Below are 21,941 nucleotides of genomic sequence, written 5' to 3' on the forward strand. Positions count from 1 at the left end.
AGTAACTGGGGAGGAGGGGTCACCCGCACCTTGGGCGCGGGGGGTTGCATCAGGAAAGGCGTCATGCTTCGAAGTCAAGGGCACGTGGAGAGAGTGAGGACACCCTTGGGAAGCGCTGGTGGCGAGGCCCGTGCCCAACGGCCCTGACCACTCTGTGCCTCAGTTTCCCCTTCTGTAAGATGGGCCTCGCTGGCCTCGGAGGCTAACAGAACTCGAGAGCTGATGGGCCCTGAGAAGCCTTCATTTTACAGAAGGGGAAGCTGAGGCCCGGGGCAGAAGGGTCCGAGCCCGGCTCCCCGCACTTCGCAGCCCCAAGGCTACAATCCCCGCCCCGCCCCGCCCGTCCCCGGCCCCCTGGCGGTGAGCGGAACGCGAGGGCGCGGCCCACGGATCCCTCCGCGCCGGAAGTGGGGACGGAAGTCCAGACGGACCGGCCGAGTGAGGGCGGAAGTCTGGCGGGCGGCACGGCGTGGGCCTGGGAGCGGGAGCGGCGATGGAGGCGCCGCCGGGGGCCTCGGCCCGGGGGGAGGGAGAGGCAGAGGGGGAGGGGGACGCCATGGACGCCTTCCTGGACAAGTTCCGCAGCCAGCAGTACCGGGGCCGCCTGCACGAGGACACGTGGGAGCAGGTGCGGCCGCGGGCGCCGGGGCTCAGTTTACCCCCCTGGCTGCCGGGTCCGAGTCTGCGCACATGACCCCTGCCAGGCGCCCCCCCCACCCCCGGGGGCGGTTACTGCCCCCCTTTACAGAGGAGGAAACTGAGGCCGGATCCGAACCCAGCGCCCTGCACACAGTAGGCGCTTAGCAGATGCGCCCTGAAATTGACTCACCCTTCTCGGACTCTAGCTGGGCGACCTTGGGCGAGTCATTCCGCAGCTGGGACTTCGGCCTGCCCAGGGCAAGCGGGCCCCTGGCTCCAAGTGATGCCCCCCCTGCCCCTGACCCAGGCCCCTCCTGGGTGGGCTGAGCCGCCTTGGGAGGTGGGGCCTCGGGGGACACTGGGCTAGATGGCCTCTGAGCCCCCACCAAGCTCTCTCTGAAAGGTGTGGGCTTTCAGCCCTTGGAGCAGCAGGGTAGGGTATAGGTAAATGTTTAACAACCTGCTTTCCAAAACCAAAAAGTATGATCTGAGATATTTTAAAGTTTAATCTGCTTTATTAAGATTTGCTCTACGCAGTCACCAAAACAGTGAATGAAGCCCTGATTTGTAGTGATTGCTGAGCTAAGAGGTATAAATGCTTACGCTGAAAATTTAACCATCAGCTCAGGAGCCATTCTGAGCTGGCTGTCTTGGCTTCCTGCTTTGGGGCCTGGATGGATGATTTATAGATCTCTGATTTTAAAAGTCAGACGCAGACAGAAGTTTTGTGGTCATCTTTGGAACTGGCCAGGCTTCCATAGGAAAGGAGAAAAGTTGCATTCACACTTCTCACAGGCTCCCAGAGTGAGGAGGACCTCCCAGGACACCTGTCTGACAGGAGCCTTCCCTGAGGCTGCCTCCATTCTTTTTGAATCTTTGACCTTGCCCGCCCACTCAAAGATCTTGGACTATCCACATGTGCTGAGCGCGGGACCTAGCTCATTGTTACTCTTTGTAGACTGACTGATGGACTGGCCGTCCACATATAGAACAGTGTTTTTCTTGTTTCAGACAGCTCTGAGATGAGGACTTTGCGTTTTAAAACTGACTTTGGTATGTTTTCTCTCAGGAGCTGGATAAGATCCCGATGTTCATGAAGAAGGCCCCATCAGAAATCAATCCCCAGGAGAATCCTGAGTTGGCTTGTCTGCAGTCCCTTATTTTTGATGATGAGAGACCGCCTGAAGGTGCAGGAAATGTAGCGGCTGGCAGGGTTGGGGGGACCCCTGGAAGGGTCCCCACTTTTGTGCTGTGTGGTGTGGCCTGCTTTTCTGATCTGTGAAATATCTGGACCATAGGATTGATACCAGCTATGTCCCTGTGCTGCTGGGAGGCACTCCGCCCATTGTGGGTGATGGATGTGGAGATGGAGGACCTGGGCTCCAGTCTCAGCTCTGCTCAGTCCCTCTCTGCAGGCCTTAGTTTCCTCAGCTGTCCACTAGATGATCGAGAAAGATCCCTTCCAGCACAAAATCTGTGATTCTGTAATATAGGTGAAAGTACTTCATGACCACAAAGTTCTACTGGAAAGTCAGGAATCACAAGGATCCTCTGTCTTGTCTTCAGGAAATTGTGACTCACAAGGAGTGGTTTGGAGAGGGCTGGCAGTGTCTCATGCTCTGTCTCATTAATTAGTGCTTGATTGATATCATAGGCTCTTCTCCCCCCAGAGCTGTTTCAGAACTGGCACCATTTCTGTTTGTTTTTATATCCTCAGCCAAGTACCATGGTTGACATACAGTAGGAGCTTAATTAATGTTTGTGGATTGATTGAGGTGTCAGGAGTCTGTTTAAAAACAGAGACCACTGTTGTTTTAGTCTTTGGCACACAGTAGGTGCTTAGTAAATAAATTCTGAGGGAGACTTACCAGAACTAGTGCCGAGCTGGCACAGTCCTTGACAGCCCTGGTCTCTTCCTAGAAGCCTTTCGGAAAGTGATGGTGGGTACAGACTGTGGTCTCCCTTTCACAGAGCAGGCCAAGACCTACAAGGATGAGGGCAATGATTACTTCAAGGACAGAGACTACAAGAAAGCCGTGGCTTCGTACACGGAGGGGCTCAGAAAGAAGTGCTCAGACCCTGCTCTCAATGCTGTGCTCCTGACCAACCGAGCAGCGGCACAGTATCACCTGGGTGAGCCACGTCTGGTCAGACCTTCCTGTCTGAGGGCTGCAGGGGACCAGGCACCAGCAGTGTGCCGTGAACACGTGGGGTAGTGGAGGGATTGGGGGGCATCTTCTCGGGGCCATCCGGCCCAGCCTGCCCCCAGAAGGGCCAGGATCTCTGTCCCATCCCATGCTGAGCGTTGCTGATCCATCCGTTGTGTGTTACATGGGACTCTGGGGATCCAAAGGACCATCTGGTTTTATAAAAGGGGAAACTAATGCACAGGGAGGAGGTTTGCCCAAGGCAATGGCATTGGCTCTTCCGGGGCTCCACAGACCTGCAATTGCCCCTCAGACACAGACTGGGCAAGGGCTGTGCTGCTCCGTTCCTCAATTTCCCCATCTGTAATGTAGAGCTCATAACAGCCTCTCCCTCCCAGGGCTGAGTGAGGCGATCTGGGTGAAGTTCTGAGTCCTGTATGGCCACCATTCACATTAGCCATCAGTGCTCATCCGTCCTGGGAGAGCATTTGCTTTGTCAGTTCTCTGGGGCCCCCGCTCCTGTCCTGGCTCCACTTGCTTTAGAAACTCAGGCAGAATGCATTGATGATTGACAGGTGACCTCCTTTTGTCTTCCAGGCAACCTGCGCTCTGCTCTGAGTGATGCCACAGCAGCCAGGAAGCTCATACCCAGCCACCTGAAAGCCATTATCCGAGGTGAGCCTCCCCTGAGCAGGGAGGGGAACCCCTGCATAGACACACACACACACACACACACACACACACACACACACACACACACGCATGCATGTACTCATATACTGTACACAGACACATGCACACCTGTGTGCACACAGATGCAGGTGCAAACACGCATGCAGATATGCTCACATACAGAAACACATGCACAGAGACACGCAGAGTCCATCAGCTGTCGGGGAGCTGGGGCACTGAGAGGGGATCCTGGTTTTGTAGGGTCGATGGTCACTGAGAAGCCCCTATATCTCCAGCTGAAAGGCAGCTCTGGGCCCTTGAGCCCCACCCTCCTACATTTTACAGGGGCAGAAGCTGAAGCTCAGACACCAGAGGTGACTTACCCAGGGGTCACACTGGTGGTCAGAATCAGAGGTGGGATTAGAACTCAGGTCCTCAGGCTCTCTCTGTGCCACCTGCTGCCCTCTCGTAGGTGCCCTGCAGTGGAGAGCACTGGAGGCATTGGGAGCTCTTCACACAGAGCCCAGGCCGAGAGGGCTTAGAATCCTGAGGGGGGCATCGTGCCTATGGCAAGGGGGTGGAGGGCCCCCCGAGTCCTATCTGCTCAAGCCTTTTGTGGGGCACAGCCTGCCCTGGTGCAGGGACTGGTGAGAGCTCAGGGGAGGGAGGGGGAATGACAGAAACAGAGAGACAGGCCAGCAGGGGGTGCACAGGAGACTTGCAGAGGCGAGCCAGATGTGGGTTCGGGTCCTGCCTCAGACCTGCCTTGGAAGTACATGGCCTCTGCCTCTGTACAGTGTTTAAAGGCTGGCAGAATGTCACAGTAACCCTGAAAATACAGTGCTGTGGTTATCTCCATCTGACAGATGAGGAAACTGAAGCAGACAGAGGTTGAAATGACTTGCCCAGGGTCACCTAGTTAGTAAATGTACAAGGCAGGATTTGAACTGGGGGCTTCCTGACTCCAGGCCCAGGGCTCCTTCTCTAAATTTCCTTGATCTCTAGGACCCTTCCAGCTCTGAATCCTGAGACAGTGAGTTCATTGTGCTAGGGAGGCCCCATGGGGGCAGTAGAAAGAAGGCTGATGCCGTGAGATGTCCTGGGTTTAAATCTGGCCCTTTTCCCTGCTGCCTCAGACAAGTCACTTCACCTCTGCGAGCCTCAGTTTCTTCACCTGTAAAATGGGCAGGTTGGGCTTTTCAGCCTCAGGGATTCCTGCCAGCTCGAAATCCCTGATCCTGTAAACAGCAAAACAGTCATTTTAAAGAAGATTCCCCAAAGTACAAACCAGCTTTTTATCTTGCGATTTTATGCTGAAATGGAAAGCTCATCTTTTCAATGTCATTACAGAAGCGCCAACAGCCCTATGCTCCTTTGTTATTTTGCATTAACCGACCAAAAGGCAAGAGTTTTTAGATCCTCTGCTTGTGTTAATTAAAGGCGAGGGGTCCCACCTTTGGTGGCAGATCCACCTTCCCAGGGTCCCATGGTCTTCCCCCGTCAGCCCCTGACCTTCCTGCGCCGTAACGTTTTGAATTATTTTATACTTAAATAGCACCTTTTCTTTGAGAGGCTCAAAGCTTCTTTGAAAGTTCTAATTTATTCATCAGCTGTTCATTTCTCTGCCACCCCCAGGGTCAGTGGGAAGTGTGTGGCTTCAGGTGCTGGGGGGCTCCCTGGGCTGTCTGCTCTCTGTTTCCTGAATGAACAAGGATTAGGGGGGTATGAGGGGAGGAGACCCTGGAGGGAGGCCCCCAGCAGAACAAAACCACAGGTTTCTGGTGGCATTTTCCTGGTTTTAGAGGCAGGATGAGTATCATGATCTGGTGGCTAGAAAGCAGGGCTCAGAAAAGTCCCGGATGCTGTTGGTGGGAGTCTGGGCACCCCTTGGGCGGGGGGTGGGGGGCATCCCTAGGCCTCAGTTCCCTGGGCAGAGATAAATTTCAGAAAAGTCTCTGGCAGTGCCCAGCTGGTGTGCAGGAGCTTGCTGTCATAGTCAGCAGAAAGAAAGGCTGGCCTCCAAAAGATAGGGCTTTCTCTAGCCTCTCTACAGCCCGTGGGATTTCTGTCCCATTTTACAGAGGAGAAAGCCAAGGTCTATTGGGTTAAGTGATAGATAGATACCCAAATGAATAAATAAGAACACATTTGTTAAAAGTTTCCTAGGGGCTCAGCCTTGTGTGAGGCCTTGCGGATGCCAATGCAGAGAGCCTGCTGGGAGGGGACATCCCGGGACCTTGGAGGGGGGTCCTGGGGATCCCAGGCATCCTGGGGCAGGGATAGAGCCTTGGGCTGTCCAAGCCTTCCTCTTTACTGCTGTCGCTCTCATCCTTATGCCTCTGACAAACCCAGGCACATTCACAAACATTTCTATGGCCTGTGATGTATTAGATACGCAGGGGTGTTTTGTGCTAGCGGATGGTGCTTGACAAGTCAGTTCTACTGAGCTTTTTTTACAGTAGCTAATGATAGTAACTAACATTTACCCAGAGCTTTGTGGTGTCCAAAGCAAACCTATGTACATCTAACCCTGTAAAGGAGGGGCTGGTATTATCATCTTACAAATGAGGAAACTGAGGCAGACGATAGTGAAGTGACTTGGTTAATGATTAACATCAGAACTGGGTTAGAGGCATTTGACACACTGGGGACACAGGAGTAGAAATTACTGGGCCCCACCCTCTGGGAGGTCACAGTCTTGGGGTGATGTCGGGGAGAAGGTGAAGAGGAATGGCAGAAGGGAGAGCTTGGGTGGCCTGGTTTGGGGGCCCTCCCCCCATGTGGACACCACAGTCTAGCTGCACATCCCGGGGGCTACAGCCTCTGCTCCTCATTTGTGGGCTCTTGTTCCAAAGGGACAAGCTCTTTCTGAATCCTTCGGTCACAGGTTCTAAAGCCCCTGGGTCCCCACAGGTGCCATCTGTCACCTAGAACTCAGAAACTTCTCAGAGGCGGTGAGCTGGTGTGACGAGGGCCTAAGGCTGGACTCCAAGGACAAGAAACTTCTGGAGATAAGAGCTAAGGCCGACAAGCTGAAGGTTGGTAGCCACGTGGATAGTGAGAGCCTCCCCTGACTCAGGGCAGCCTGAGTGTGTGTCCTGGCCTCTGTGACCCAGGGCAGGCCCACTCCATCAGCACTCTGGGCAGCAGAGATGGGGCTGATCCGCCAAAAAAGCAAAAGCATTCAACAAAAACCAGCGTGGAACAAGAGAAAAGGAAAGGCAAAATCTACACAACAAATCTTCCTGCTGCATTTTGGCCTGGGGGGAGCAAAACGAGGAGGATAAAGGCCATTTCACCTCCTTTCTGTGGCACAGTGTCTACCTTGTTCACAGAAATGCATCTGTTAGATGAGGTAGGGGTCAAAGGGGAGGGAATGAGCATTTATGTAGCACCTACTGTGTGCCAGGCTCTGGGCTCAGTGCTTTTTACAAAGAGCATCTCATTGAACATAGATCATCGGTGTGGAAATCCTTACACCAACTGAGGAGATGGATTAGGGAGCACTGAAAAGGAGACAGAAACGATGAGGTGGTGGGAGTGTGCTACAGACCACTCGGCAAGAGGAGGGTATGGATGATGCTGTGGTGATACAGCCGTCAGCAGCGTGGGTGTGCTCTGGCTCCTCCTTCCCCTAGAAGGAGAGCTTCTGATAAAGGTGTTCACCCCCATTCTAGCAGCTGAAGAGGGCTGGGTCCTCCCAAGAGGTGTGGGGGAGCCAGGGACTGACCCCGGTGTGGTTTCCCTTTCAGCGAGCTGAGGAGCGCGATGTCAGGAAGGCAAAGATGAAGGAGAGGAAGGAAGAGGCCCAGAAGGGCCTGTTGCTCCACGCTGTTCAGGTGGGTGCTTGAGCCTTCACCTCCTAAATGCACTGACCCCTCAGGTTTGCAGAACACCAGAATTGGGAGAGCCCTGAGATCTCTGTCCAGTGAATGGGTTCGTCCTGTGTATGCTTCAGGGAGGGGCAGGGTCCTGTATCATCTCATACGGGGTGGGTAGAGGGGAACGAGGGGAGGTGGGAGTGAGGAGGGTTTGGGCCCTGGAATTCAGGGAGTTTTGAACCTGAGGGCCATGAACTTGTGGTTTGAGGCTTTTCCACATAGTTGGTTTCTTTTGTAGCTAGAGGCATTTTATTCCATTTCTTTAAAAGCCTTCTGAAAAGGAAGCCCCAGGCTTGGTTGACTGCTCCAGGGACCTAGAAGATGAGAAAGGGGTCAGAGTGAGCAGCCCCTGATGTAGAGGCTTTTAGGTGACTTAGGGTTTTATTTGAAAATAGGCAAGAAATATCCAGTTGGCATCCCCAGCCCCCGATGAGGACGAGGATGGTGAGCCAACGTCCCCCCACGGGGGCCTGGGCTCCGAGAACACCATGGGTGCCAGGGTGTCTTTGGATGACAGCGGCCGGCTCAGCTGGCCCACGCTGCTCCTATACCCTGAATATGGCCAGACAGACTTTATCGCCGCGTTTCATGAGGACTCCAGGTGACTTCCGCTCCTCGCTCAGGCAGCCCCTGCTTGGAAGAGCCCAGCCTGGAAAAGTCGGGGTTCAAGCTTTTGCATATTGTCTGGCTTCTCTGCCTTTCGAGGCATTGGAGGGGCTCAGAGCCAAAGCACTAAAAGTTCTCTTCCACTCAGCCCCCTTACCCTCCCCCAATGAGAGCCCACTCCCACCCCTCCTCCATGGCAGCCTCCCATTCCCACTCCCCCACGAGAAGAAGGTGAGTGAACGAAGCTGACCCAAAGCTCTTGGGGTCACAGGTTCATCGACCACTTAATGGTTATGTTTGAGGAGATGCCTCCATGGGACCTGGAACGGAAATATCACCCACATCACCTAGAGGTGAGAGGTTTGCCTTTACCAGGCTTGGGGCTGATGGTTCTGGAGAGCCCGAGGCAAGCCAGTCATGGGGAAGCTCTCAGCAGGCAGGGACCATTTCCACTCTGTCCCCCCAAACCCTGGCACAGTGCTTGGCACCCAGTAGGTGCTTCATCAGTAGGGTGGCGGACATCCTGTACCTGGAGGTTGCATTCTCCCTTCTTCCCCATCCATCCCCCAGCTTTATTTTGAAGATGAAGACCAGGAGGAGTTGTACCAGGTGAGCCTGGAGAGCACCTTGCTGGAGGCCCTGGAGCATCCCAGGTGAGCACCCCAAGGTGGGCAGGGTCTGCTAAGGAGACCCTGGGGGGAGGGGCTCTTCCCAGGCTGTTGGAGCGACAGGAGCCCCTGCTCTCAGATCATGGCCAAATAGCTCCTGGCCCTGTCCAGAAAGAAGGGGAGAGACCTGGGCCTGGGCACCAGGGAAGGTTGGTGATTCTTCCAGAAAAACTTCATTCCCCTGGGAGAAGAGAATGAGCCTGTCTTTGAGAATTGGGAGGCATGCCTGTGCCTCTGCGGAAGAGGGGAGCACTACCTTTCACTTCCCTCAGTTATCTGTCTTCTGTCTTCCCAGAATGGTCTTCGGGTAACGAGGGAAATGTAGGTGCTGATATCAGTGAGATGGGCAGAGCGAGTGATGGGGAGGTGCTGCTGTCCCCAGGGCTTGCGCTGCTCTCAATGCCTTTGGGGGGCTGGGTGTAGACTTGAGGAGGCACCCACATCTCCATGTAGTACTGCTTACTGGCCTCGAGCATCTCCCATTGAAGGGAGGGACTGAGCAGACTTTAAAAGACAACCAGGAAAGGCCCTCCGAGCCAGAGGAATGGGCTGGGATTTGTTATCCTGTGGATTAAAGGGTTTGGGGAAAGGAACGTGAACTGATGAGGCTGGGAGCTCACCAAGAGGCATCCTTCATCATTCCTCACAGGTACTTTGTCAAAGCCTGGACGCCAGCCTTCCTGATCTTGGTAAAACAGTCCCCATTTTGCAAGAATTTCCTCCAGGGTAGAAAGGTACATCGGCTGAAGTGATCAGGCCTTGCCCATCCAGCATCACACCCAGGGCCCAGGCTCCCCAAGGTCCTGGACACCAGCCTTGACCCAATGAAAGCTGGCGGAAGAGATGGGGTGGGGGCACCTCACTGCCCCTAGGCTGCAGTGGGATGACAATGACCAGGAAAGGAGGGGCCAGTGCACTCCCTGCCCCCTGGCTTGGTTTCTACTTTCAGCAGGGGGCCTCAACCCCAGGCTGCTGTCCAAATTCCTCCCCTTTTTGGAGAGACTCTTGGCAGACCGCCACTTTAATACAGTATAATTATTACTTTTAAAATTTATTACCAACTTAATAACCATCTCCATGAAAACAGAACAATAAAATCATATGAAGCCATAAACCCTGTACTACTTTAGTTTGCTAAAAGGAACAAGAATGCTGCTAAACAAACAGAATCAGAGCAAGCAATTCCTAATCCTGCTGTGTCCCTTCCTCTTTTCTGACCATGAGCCGAGGGTCCCGTATGCGCTGACCGGGGTCCCTGATCTCCCCAGGAAGCCCAGAGCCCACTCTGCTGTGCTCTGCACATTCCCACTGACTGCTTGAAGGCACTTTCCTCATATCTTTCAGGGTTAGTTCTGAAGACAGTCTTTTCCACTGACCCCTGATTCCCCTGTGCCCCTCCCATTCCTTCTTTCAGAGAGCCAGCCTATAGATATGGGAGCATGAGGGCTGTTACATCCATTTTTACAGATGAGCAGACAGGCTTCGAGGGGCTGAAGCTGGTGATCTTGGTCCAGTCAGCCTGCCCAGGCCTCAGTTTCCTCCTCTACATCCAGGGGATTATCTCATATGATCCTCAGAGCAACTGTGGGAGAGAGGCCCTGTTATTATTTGCATTTTACAGATGAGGAAACTGAGGCAAACAGATTGAGTGACTTTGCCAAGGGTCACATGGTTAGTAACTGAGTTCATATTTGAACTTGGGGTTCTTGACTACAAGTCTGGTACTCCATCCACTGTAATACCTAGCTGCCCAGGGAGCATGGAAAAGGGATGGGAAACCTTGAAGCAGAGGATATCAGGTTTCTTAGAACAGAGAACGTCAGAACTGGGACTCACAGCCCAAGGTCACAAGAAGCCAACAGGCATTTTCAACCACCAAGGCTTACAAGTTATTCACAGGAGCTGGTTAAGTCATGAAGAGGCAGTAGGGGTTACTGGTCACTAGGAAGGGGGGTTGGGGTGCCTTGGGCCTTTGAGCATCTTCTGGGACACAAGGCACATGTGGCTGTGGGGGCAGAGCGGGGGAGGGGCCAACAAGGTATTTGTAAAGTACTGAGCACAGCGCCTGGCACATAGTAGGGGGCACAATGTGTGCTCAATTCCTGCCCTCAATAAGCTTGGCAGGTCCCAGGGCAAGAAGGCTGAAGAAACGCTGTTTGTGCAGCCAGGAAAGGAAGGTGAGGGGGTCAGAGACCACCAGCTCGCTACTCCAGACCCTTGGAGGGGTGTGTGACACTTTATTTAAAAATAAAATTTAAAAAGTTGCCTCCTGAGCACATTAGCTCCTAATTATTTGGATGTGGCCCCACCCAGGGCCTGACCCAGTTCACAGCCCAGGACTGAGGTGTACTGGAGGGGAGGTGACATTATGACCCCTTTAGACAGATAAGAAAATAGACCCAGAGGAAGTTAACTCACCCAAGCCAACACCAACGTGGATAAGTCTTACATTTAAAGTTGACGATGGAGTCCAACACCCTCCTTTTATGGATGAGGGTCAGGGGGCTCTGGCCCAAGTCTTGCTGATTCTAGGTCCAGTGGCATCAACCCTGCCATGCTGACCTGTTTTTAAGGTCTGCCCACGGTGTGATCATTAGTGGGGGTGACAGTGAGACTTGTAGAGGTGTAACATTCAAAGAAAAAGCTTTCATGAACCACTAAGAACTCTTACCAGGACTAGAACTACCCATCATCACCCTTAAGTACTCATTGGGTATGCATCCATTTACCCATCCATCCACCTACACACCCATCCATCCAAACTTCAACTATCCACTCATCCATCCATCCACCCATCCATCTATCCATTTATCTATCCATTTATCTATCCACATACTCATCCACTCATCCATCCACCCACCCACCTACCCACTCATCCATCCATCCATCCATTTATCATCTCTTTATCCCTTCATTCAGTTTTCAAACAGTCACTTTTCCATCCATTTACACACTGACCCACAGATCCAGCACCAAAACTCTGGGAAGAAAGTAGACAGGAAACAGGTTTTGGCCATATCAGCTCAAAAGGTCCTTTCCATGGTGCCGAAAGCTGACCTCAGCCTCTAAGAAAAGGCTCTGGACAGCCTTACTGAGATGACAGAGTCAGATGTAGAGCTGAAAGGAACCACATTCCTCATTTCACAGATGAGCAAATGCTTCATTCATTCACTCACTCACTCACTCATCGGTTCCCAGGGAAACATGGCTCACATCCCAGGGAGGATCTGAACTCCTTCCTCCTTGTCCCCAGGTCCTCATACAGTCCATTCACTGCCTGACTCAGGTCCCGCCCCCACAGTCCATCCTTGGGTCACAAGGTGGAGAGGTGAGTGGCCATGTGATAGAGGCTGAAGCCATTGCATGCCAGGCAGCCCAGGTTGCAGAGGGACGAGAGAAGGCGATAGCGGTTGAGCTGGCTGGACAGCTGCCTGTACTTGGCGTTGGACTCACGCAGCCGTGTATAGGACTTGCGGGAGAAGAAGCCAATGTCCTGGCCCAGCCCGTAGCTCTGCTCCAGGAGGTGCATGTCAGCCATGATGTCGGAGGTCACCTGGCCGAACCACTGCGCATTCAGCGCGGACACAATGACGCACACGAAGAAGACAATGAGCTGTGGGGAGAGTGAGCCGGTAAGGACGGAGGCCACCAGGATGCATCCTTGGAGTTTGCTGCTTCTGACCGCAGGCTTTTAGCGCCAGTGAGGTTCACAAAGGGCTCCCAGATGGGAGGCAGGGCAGGGCAAGCTTCACTGCCCCATTTTACAAGGGAGGAAACAGAGGCTCAGAGCAGAGTGGCTTCTCCAGTTATGCAGCTAGTAGGGATTGAAGTCAAGACTCAAACCTAGGTCTCTGGATCCCAGGCCCAGGGCCCTTCCCCCTCTAGAACAAGGACTCCCTCCAACCAGTACTTGGGGAGGAAGGGGAAATGGGATCACTTGTTGGACTTTCCCTCCCTGAGCAGAAACACCACAAGGCATCCAGATATGAGGACAAGCCATGGACTAGTCAGTCCACAAACATTTATTAAGTGCCTACTGTGTGCCAGGCTCTGTGCTAAGCTTTGGGGATACAAAGAAAGGGAAGAGATTGTTGAGCAGCCACTGCCAGAAAGGCCCACTGTTGGTCCTCACCCTTCTCTGACCCTGCCACCCCCAGCTACAGCCTTCATTGTCACATGCTGGACATACCTAATTATTCTACGTGGTCTCTTCCTCTGGGATGCAACCTTCTGGACAACAGGCAACCTGCCTTTTCTTTCTGATTCTGTACACAGTAAACTCTTAATAGATGCTTCCTGACTCACAGCACCCCTGTGGGGAGGGCCAGGCAGTTGTTTACTATCCCATTTTGAAGAAGGGATAAATGAGGCTGGGAGAAGGAGAAGAGACTATGTGATACTATGAAAAGAGTAAGAAACTTGGAACCACAGGCCCAAGATCTGAATGCCACCTCTCGTTTGCTAGCTATGTGACCCTGGGCAAGTCACTTAGCTCCCTCAGCCTCAGTTTCCCTATCTGTAAAATGGGGGAGGGGGATCGGACAAGGTGGACTCTGAGGACCCTTCCAGCTCTCCTAAGATTTCCAGCATTTAGCACAGTGCTAGGCACATAGAAACAGCTTAATAAATGGTTGAATTAAGCAGAATTGACTCTAATCCACCAACTTCCCACCATTCCACACCTAGAATGCTAGTTATTAATATTATCTGATGGTGGCTCACAGTGCATGGTGTTTAAGAATCATTGGCACTTTTCCAGCCCCTTCTGAGATGCTCAGACCCTGGGGTGGAGGCAGGCTTGGGCTCGATCATGCCTGCCCTCCCTGGGGGTGAGGTACCATCTCAGGAGGTAGAGCAGCAGGTACCCACCTGGGTGGTCTCTTCGTCATTGAGCAGTTCCCTGGGGTGGCACATGGCAAAGATGGTCAGGTTGAAGAAGGCACAGGCTGAGCCAATGTGGAAGTAATATGGGAAAAGCCGGCTCTGGATGTAGCCCAGGGTGTGGCGGGTGAGGTTTCCACCCATCACAAAGCCTGCCAAGACAGAGACAGGGTCAGGGGGGAAGAGAGCCAGGCAATGAATTTGTTTTTATATTAATAAGTGGAAATCAGCTTAGGAGAAATGCAAAGTCCAGCCCAAGGGTTCTGGGGTATATGGGGGAGGGGATGAGAGGAATTCATTCATTCATTCATCCATCCATATGTTGTGCTAACCTCTGGGAAAACAAATCTAAAGAGAAGCCAGTAAGTGTGTCCTCAAGGAGGCCATAAGCATCACCAGCCTGGTTGTCCGAGGGGTCCAGGATGGACGCTTACTATCAGTGTGGTCTCCCCTAAGCCTCTATATCCTCATCTGCAAAATGAAGGTGTGTTCTGGGAACCTCTCATCCTGCCTAGATCTCCATTCTCTGGGATGTTAAATGAGGGAGTTGGACCTGATGAGATTCCTTCCAAAGCTAGAGATCAGTCAATCACCAAACATTTATTTACTAAGGACCTATTCCTTTCAGAAGTCAAGCCAGCCCCTGATTTCATGGACCTTGCATTCTAAGAGAGAATGGAAGAGCTCACTGGGAGCGTTGGAGAGAGATGTTTCCGCTGAAAGGCAGGGTCAGAAACAGGGCTGCAAAGTACTGAGGAATGAGTAGATGGTGAGGAAGGAAAAGCATCGAGTGGTGATATTCTAGGGTTGTGACAGTGATGAGCAGAGATAGAGGAGGGACAACTGGGGGGCACTACTGGGGTAAAGATGGGGGAGGCAGGCATGTCTACAGGCAGCAGGAAAGGAAGCAGAAATATTCATTGAAAAAATAATTAAATTTAAAAATTTTAAATTAAATTTTTGTAAAAATTTAAATTAAAAAAATTAGGTATAAAGGGATGGGGGATCAGCCAGAGGAGACAGGAGGGGACTGAGAGTACAAGTAGGAGGGGTGTCCCTAGCCAGAAAGTCACCTCGTCCTCTGAGACTGGAGCCAAGGAGAGGAGGGGCTGGTGGAAGCCTGACATCAAATGTGGAACTTTGAGGGGAGGGAGAAGGGCACTCTGGACTCAGAGATTCAGTCTGAGTGACTGAGGGGGGCTCATGATGGTACAAGTGAAAGGAGGGATAGAGAAAAATAGGGACCAGAAAATGGCAGATTTGGCTAGAAGGGGAGAGGCAGTGGATAGAACATGGGCCCTGAGGTTGAAAGCTGTGTGATTCTGGGTGAGTTACTTACCTGCTCCCAGCCTCAGTTTTCTCATCTGAAAAATGGAGAGAGTAAAGCACCCACCTTCTAGGGAGGTTGTGAGGGTAAAGCCCTTGGCCAACCTCAAGGCAATACATAAATACCACCCAGCATAACTGTTGTTTCCAGGGGCTTATCACATACTGCCTGCCTCCTTGTCCCACCCTTTGATTGTAAAGTCCCCACAGCTGGGCTAGGTCTTAGTCACATGAGCATATGTTGTATTCAATCCCGGAGGATGGATCTTCAGCAACAGAAGCTCCTTCAGGGCAAGGACTGTTTCTTTTTCATCCATGAATCCATGCACAGCACAGCACAACCCAGTTGGCACACTTAATACATGCTTGATGAACTGAATCTCTGCATCCCTCACTGAGGCAAAACACAGAAGGAGACCGGTGGTAGTGCGTCTGCCACAATGACTGGATAAAACCTTGCCCTGAGACCCACCTGAAATGAAGGTCACCCAAATCTGCATCCCCCAGAAGGTCGAGAGGAAGATAAGATGGAGGGTCTTAGCAAGAATGGAGGGTTCCACGTCTGTAGGCATTGTGGTTACAGGGGCCTGGGCCTGGGCCTGGGGGCCTGGGGGCCTGGTATAGATGGACAGAGACAGTAACTCGGTTAGTCATGCACATGATTCAACAAGCAAGTATTAGGAGGCAGCCTGGTAGAGCAGGAAGGGCACTGGTTCTGGAGGAGGAGGAGTCGAATTCAGATCTCTTGATTTGGCTTGTCTTTATGACCTTGGGTAAGTCATTTCACCTCTCCAGGCTCCAGTTCCCTCATCTACAATAATGATAGTAACAGCTAACATTTATATAGCAGCTTAAGTCTTATAATGCATTGTACCTGCATCATCCCACTAGATCCTCACAGACCACTAAATCAGATGGTGGCGGTGGTTGTTGTGAAGTCATGTTTCGTGTGTCCAACTCTGTGACCGCTTTTGAGGTTTATCATTTCCTTCTCCAGGTTATTTTACAGATGAGGAAACTGAGGCAAAGACATGAAGTGACTTGCCCAGGGTCATTTAGCAAGTAAATGTCTGAGGCCAGATTTGAACTCATGAAGATGAGTCTTCCTGACTTCATGCCCAGAGCTCTATGTACTATGGCACCACCTAGCTGCTCTTACTCAGGTAGGCACTTCCTATTAATATCCTCATTTTGCAGAAAATAAAAGTCTAACTCCAATGCCCATCCTTAAAAAAAAAAAAATCCTATCTCAAATCTGCTATTATCCTCAGTCTCTCCTCCCTTTCGTGGGTAGACTCCTTGAGAAGGCCATCTACACTCAGTGCTTTACTTCCTTTCCTCTCATTCTCTTCTAAACCCTCTTCAGTCTGGCTTCCAACCTCATCATTCAGTCACAACTACTCCTCCACTTGTGACAGTTAATCACCCTCTTCTCATCGCTACTTTCTTTCATCTGGGTTTCTGTACTCTGCTCTGTGCGGTCCTCCTCTTACCTGCAGGATCTTAATCTGTCACACCCACTGACCACATTCACTAACTGAGCCTTCTTTTCTTCTTATATACTATCTCCCTTGGTGTTCTCATGTACTCATATGGATTCATCATCATCTTTATGCAAATTAATCAGTAAACATTTTTAAGCACCTGCTATATGCTGGAAATGATGCCCCTGCCCTCAAGGATCTTACAATCTAATGGAAAAGGCAACTTGATTCTCCTGTTTATGCAGACTTAACCTCCCTCCTTGACCTCTACTTTCCCAATTGCAGCTCTCTCTCTACTGGACCTTTCAAAGTGGACGTCCAACAGACACTCGTTATCCTTCCCCCTCAAACCCTCCCCTCTTCTGAATTTCCGTGTTACAAACAAGTGCACCACCATCCTCTAAGGACCCCAAGGTTTGTGATTCTCCCTTCATCATGCCTCCTGCCCCTGTGTAGGCCCTCATCCCCTCATTCCTAGCTTACTACAACAACTGCTGGGGGGGCGGGGGTTCTCCTGCCTTGAGCTTTCCCCACTCCAGCCCTCCCTCCACTCAAAGCCCTTTACAAGGTGGACCCCACACCGGTCTCCCTGCTGTTACTTGGACAGAGCCTCCCTCTCCTAACTTCTGACTCCTCCTCATCTCTGACTCCTGGTTCCCCTGGCTTCCTTTTCCCATCTTCTGTAAGAAGCCTCACCGTCCTCACTCGGTGCTGGCCTTCCCTCAAGAAAGAAACGTGGGAAACTGAGTCATTTCAGATGGGACAGAAGATGAGAGATTGGGTGAGACACACACAAGGGGAGGGAGAGATGGGAGCAGGGGAGGGAATGGAAAGGAAGGAGGGAAAGAAGTGAAGGGGAGGGAAGGAAATGGGGAGGGGTTGGAAGGAAGAGGAGGGAAGGAGAATGGAGGGGGGGGAGGGAAAGGGAAGCATGGGGGAGGGAAAGAGGAGGAAGGAGGGAAGCAGGGGGAGAAGGAGGAAGGAGGAAAGGAGGGGAGGGGGATGGGAGGAAGGAGGAGGTAAAGAAGAAGGGAAGGAGGGGGAAGAAAAACGGGAGGGGGAGGAAGGAGGGAGGAGGAGGGAGGGAGGATGGAGGAGGAAGAAAAGGGCGAGGGAGAAAGAGGGACAGGAGGGGGAGGGAAGCAGCAGAGAGGAAGGAGGTGGACTGAGACAAACTTCTCCGACTTCCTAAGTGTGGCTGGCCCCTCCCTCCGCCTCCATCTGGGCCTGCCCACGTTTGGGGGGCCTGCCCACGTTTGGGGAGGGCCTGCCCACGTTTGGGGGGGGCCTGCTCAGGTTTGGGGGGCCTGCCCACGTTGGGGGGGGCCTGCCCACGTTTGGGGAGGGCCTGCCCACGTTTGGGGGGGCCTGCTCAGGTTTGGGGGGCCTGCCCACGTTTGGGGAGGGCCTGCCCACGTTTGGGGGGGCCTGCTCAGGTTTGGGGGGCCTGCCCACGTTGGGGGGGGCCTGCCCACGTTTGGGGGGCCCGCAAAGTGGGAGTGCAGACCCCCACCCCCAGGTGCTCCGCGCCCCTGGGCGCGGTCTCCGAGGCCCAAGCTCCCCCCGCACACCCACGCCACGCCACGCCGAGCCCAGTGGCCTTTACCTGGGTCCTCCGATGGAGCTGCCCCCGCTCGGGTGGCCCCGCAGCGACAGGGCAAGAGTGGGCGCGGGGGCGGGGCGATGCGGGGCGGGGCGGCCCCCTCGGTGAGCTCTTCCTGGCCCCTCCCCCGCCCTAGACCCAGGCCTCGGGACGTCCCGGCCCCCCCACCCCGCCCTTAGGCGCAGCCGGCCTGGAGGACCTGGGAGGGCCCGAGCCCGGTTCCGATTGTCCCCGCGGGGCTTCCTGGGTCGGAGCGAGGCCCTGGGGCCGGGGGACCCCGGAGCAGATCCCGAAAGGCGCGCTTGGTCGTGGGGGTGCACGTTGGGGGTGCTCTAGCCGCTAAATCGCACGGGGCTGCCGTCTGTAAACCAGCACCTACTAAGCGCCTGCTGTGTTCCAGGCCCGTGCTCAGCTCCAGGGGTATAGAGCGGGGGCGGGGGCGGGGGCGGGGGCGGGGCGGGGGCGGGGGCGGGGCGGGCCCACCCGCCCTCCAGAACCCCTACTCTCGAGGGACCCCCTGGGGACCCTCAGGGGCAGGCACCGAGCAGCATGAAGGGCCCGGGGAAAGCTCCTGCGGGAGGGACAAGTTTAGTGATGCAGGGACCCCTGAAGAACCGGCTTCAAAGCCATCTTCCCGGACCAGCTGGTGACCCCGGTCCGTGACAGGAGGGTCCCAACGCTCCCCCCCTCCCAGGGCCTCAGGGGAGGCCCAGTGGGACGTACAGACAACCAGCAGAGGCTCCTGCTAGGCTGCCGGCCTCCCCCCCCCCCCCCGGAGCGGGCACCCCCAGGGAGGAACAGCTGGCGCCTTCCGCCTCCTCCAGGACCCTACTGGGCACAAGCAGGACCCACAGGCTTCCCAGGGGAGCTGGGACCTGGCAGCCGCCTTTGGGGGCAGAGCAGCTCTGAGTCACCCACTGGGAGCAGGACTGTGGGCCTCTTTGCGTGGGACTGCAGAGACCAACCACAGCTTCCCGGGAGGTGACTGGGAAGAAGAAACAATGTATCCAAGGAGGCTGACATTGACAAGCGAAGGGCAGCCCTGCCACTGGGCTCCCCGCTCTTCTAAAAACTATGCTCCTCATTTAACCAAACACAGCTTCCTCATCTGAAAAAGGGGGTGCAGGAGGGCAAACTGAAGGCCCCCTCACATGTGCTGGGCCTCTGGACACATCTAGGGGCCCCATCTGTTCTGACATCTGAAGGGCTTGGCACTTGGAGAGCAAATCCTAGGTGGTCCCTGGGCTCCCCTCCCCCTGACTGCAGGGGGCAGGAGGGGTACCTCAGAGAGGGGAGGCTGGGAAACCAGGAAGACAGTCTCCCACCAAAAGTTTTTAAAAGGAGAGACTTTTCCCTTTGCCTTTCTCTTCCTTAGTCTCTCTGATTCAAGAGACTGATTCTCTCTCCCTCTCTCCCTCTGTCTCTCTCTGTCTCTCTCTCTGTCTCTCTGTCTCTCTCTCTCTCTCTCTCTCTCACACACACATACACACACACACACACACACCCATTTCCTATAACTCATCATGGAGGACCCCCTCTCCCACTATGACAGCTAGAGCCTGTGTTTGGCTAAGAGAACTGATCCCGGGCCCCAAAGCCTGGCTGCCTTTTCTCCTTTGTGCTTCTTTCCCTGAGCATAGGTGATTTAAGGTCGATTCTAAGATGGAGTCTCCAGGCTTGGTAGCCTGCTCCCGGGTCCCAGCTGCCTGTGGGAGGCACCCCAATAGTATTTTTTAGAGAAGATGACTGTCCAGCCTGACTTGACAGAAGACCTGGAGGGAGGCCACAGGGGCCTGAGGGGAAGGTAAAAAACTCCTTATTGTGGCTTATTATGGGATGTTTCAAGAATCAACCTCCAAGGAGGGAATCAAAGTCATCGGGTTGCTGGTGCTTATTCAAGTCTTTGGCATTGTGTACGTGTGTGCACGCAACTGTGTGTGTGCAGGAAAGAAATAGCCTCCTATGAATGAATGATTTAAAATTTCATGTCCTGGCTTGCTCTTAAGCATCACACCTTCTAACTAGAAAATTACCCCGGGTAAGGCAGTTTAGCTGCAGGGCCCATGGAGGGGCTCCCACTTTTTGTGTGTGTGGGCGTAGCAGAGGGGTGTATGGCAGGGCCCAAGGGTCTGGACACATAACCTGAGGGCTGATAGTAAGGCCCAGGGACCATAGGAGGCAGGTGCAGGGCAGATGGAAGGCCTGAAGGTCCTTCATTTCACTAGAAGGGTTGTAGCTCAGGTGGTGGATGGAGCAGCCATTGTCTTGTTCTTCCTGCACAGAGTAGGACCAAGATCAAGGAAGAGGAGGAATGAGGGAACTGACAACTTTTTCACTCCCTCTTGTTGGGGAAACCTTAGAAGGGAACCAGACCTAATATCTAAATGATTTTTTCCCAAAGGTCTGGGGTGGGGGCTGGGGTCTAAAGAACCATAGAATGTGTACAAAAGGGACTGACCTCTCCCCTTGGAGGTCTAGCTTCACCAGGACTGAATCCTAGTCCACAAAGACCCCTTATTGGGAGAAGAGAGTGTGCATCCAGCAGTGTTTTGTTGTTAGATGTCGGTAATGAACTAGAAACAAGAGAAGATATCAAAAATTTAGGCTGCATACAAGGAGAAGGTGACAGTATTAAAGGCAAAACCAGAGATGTCATTTCATCAAGAACAGACTGCTTCATTTCCATTTTGGAATCACCTGGCCCAGTACCAGGGGGAGGTACTTAAGAAATGTTTCTTGAATGAATGAATAGTAGGTACTTTATCCGTGCTTTCTGACTGGTTGATTGATAAGTTTCCAAGGAAAAGTATTCCAAAGTAGAATGGTCTGTGGTTTCCCCCTCTGGAGATTTTAGCAGAGGGTGAATGAATGTCCACTCATCCTGTGGGGAGCATGGCAGGGAGTATGCCAGACTGGATATCAGGAAGACTGCCATTCAAATCCTGACCTGACACTTACTAGCTCTATAATCCTGGGCAAACTAGGAGACTTCGTTTCTTCATCTGTAAACTATGCCTTAACTATCTCACAAGGTTGTTGGGAGACTATCCTAAGATCCTGGATGTAAGGCTTACACTTTGTAAGCCTTAAAATGTTCTTTTTTTTAATTACTGTAAACTTGACAGACATCAACAAATGTGACAATTTCCCCAGACCAAGAACAGAAGAGGACTGCATATGCAAACGTGACTCTCCGTTATACATAGCTCATTTAAAAATAAGCATTTCAAACAGAGCATGGTCATCCCAACGCCACCCTGCTTCCGAGCTGCCTTCTGTTCTCTTTGTTTTATTTTTTAATCATTCATTGATGTCCTTTTCTTTCTTTTCTCCCTCTTCCTATCCCCTCTCACACATACCTCCTTTCATTTCTCTGCCTCATGTGCCTCAAAAGAAAAGCCCTCCCTTGTCACACAAAGCAAATCCACCTGTTGGCTGTATTGGTCAGTGGAGACCTCTTCTGCACATTGAGCTCATCCCCTCTCAGCCAAGAGGTGGGAGGCGGGCTCCTTCATCTGTGTTCTGGAATTTGCATTGGTCATCACATCGATCCCAATTCTGTTTCCCAAGTGATTTCCTTTAGAATTCCTTATCTTCCTTGTTCTGGTCCTGCTGACTTCTCTGCTTCAGTTCATGCTACCCCTTCTAGGTTTCTCTAAATCTGTCTCTATTCCTCTAAGACCAATAACACTCCATTAATTCATTCATTGTACTTTGTTCAGCCATTCCCCAACTGAGGGACATGCCCTTTGTGTCCACTACCACCAAAAGTGTTTGTACACACAGTTCTTTTTTCTTTTTCTTGGATCTTTTGGGCAATAGGCCCAGTAGTGCCATAGCTGGGTCAAGGGCAAGCACAATGTAGTTATCATATAAAGATTGCTTTCCAGAATGCCTGGGCCAATCTGTAGCTTCACTAACAATGTATTTGTATTTCCTGAGATTCATCTAACACCCGTCTTGGGTTTGCTTTGGTTTTTGCCATTTTTGCTAATCTAATAAGTGTCTGAAGTGAGACCTCATTTTCATTTCTC

General features: G+C 52.7%; 2 protein-coding genes across 5 annotated transcripts; one reads left to right on the forward strand and one right to left on the reverse strand.

Annotated features, from left to right (window-relative positions):
• Window positions 1-423: 423 nt before the first annotated feature.
• Window positions 424-9,727, forward strand: TTC4 (tetratricopeptide repeat domain 4). Its single transcript, XM_072649579.1, has 10 exons — window positions 424-628; window positions 1,709-1,826; window positions 2,611-2,772; window positions 3,384-3,461; window positions 6,372-6,496; window positions 7,211-7,297; window positions 7,735-7,940; window positions 8,217-8,298; window positions 8,516-8,598; window positions 9,263-9,727. The coding sequence occupies exons 1-10, from the start codon at window positions 494-496 to the stop codon at window positions 9,363-9,365; spliced, it is 1,179 nt and encodes a 392-aa protein (XP_072505680.1). The 5' UTR covers window positions 424-493; the 3' UTR covers window positions 9,366-9,727.
• On the reverse strand, window positions 9,649-18,287 carry LOC140530193 (transmembrane protein 205-like). Of its 4 annotated transcripts, none has more exons than XM_072649582.1 (4): window positions 18,107-18,287; window positions 15,293-15,435; window positions 13,483-13,646; window positions 9,649-12,226 (listed from the first exon to the last, which is right to left on the reverse strand). In XM_072649582.1, exons 2-4 carry the CDS (start codon window positions 15,390-15,392, stop codon window positions 11,927-11,929), a joined length of 564 nt encoding a protein of 187 aa, XP_072505683.1. In that variant the 5' UTR covers window positions 15,393-15,435; window positions 18,107-18,287; the 3' UTR covers window positions 9,649-11,926. The 4 variants fall into 4 exon arrangements, with proteins under 4 accessions (XP_072505683.1, XP_072505681.1, XP_072505684.1 ...); XM_072649580.1 differs by lacking the exon at window positions 18,107-18,287 and adding an exon at window positions 17,911-18,077; XM_072649583.1 differs by lacking the exon at window positions 18,107-18,287 and adding an exon at window positions 17,001-17,632.
• Window positions 18,288-21,941: the final 3,654 nt, after the last annotated feature.

The sequence above is a fragment of the Notamacropus eugenii genome, chromosome 2 (assembly GCF_028372415.1).
Source record: "Notamacropus eugenii isolate mMacEug1 chromosome 2, mMacEug1.pri_v2, whole genome shotgun sequence".
In the NCBI taxonomy this organism is placed as follows: Eukaryota; Metazoa; Chordata; class Mammalia; order Diprotodontia; family Macropodidae; genus Notamacropus; species Notamacropus eugenii.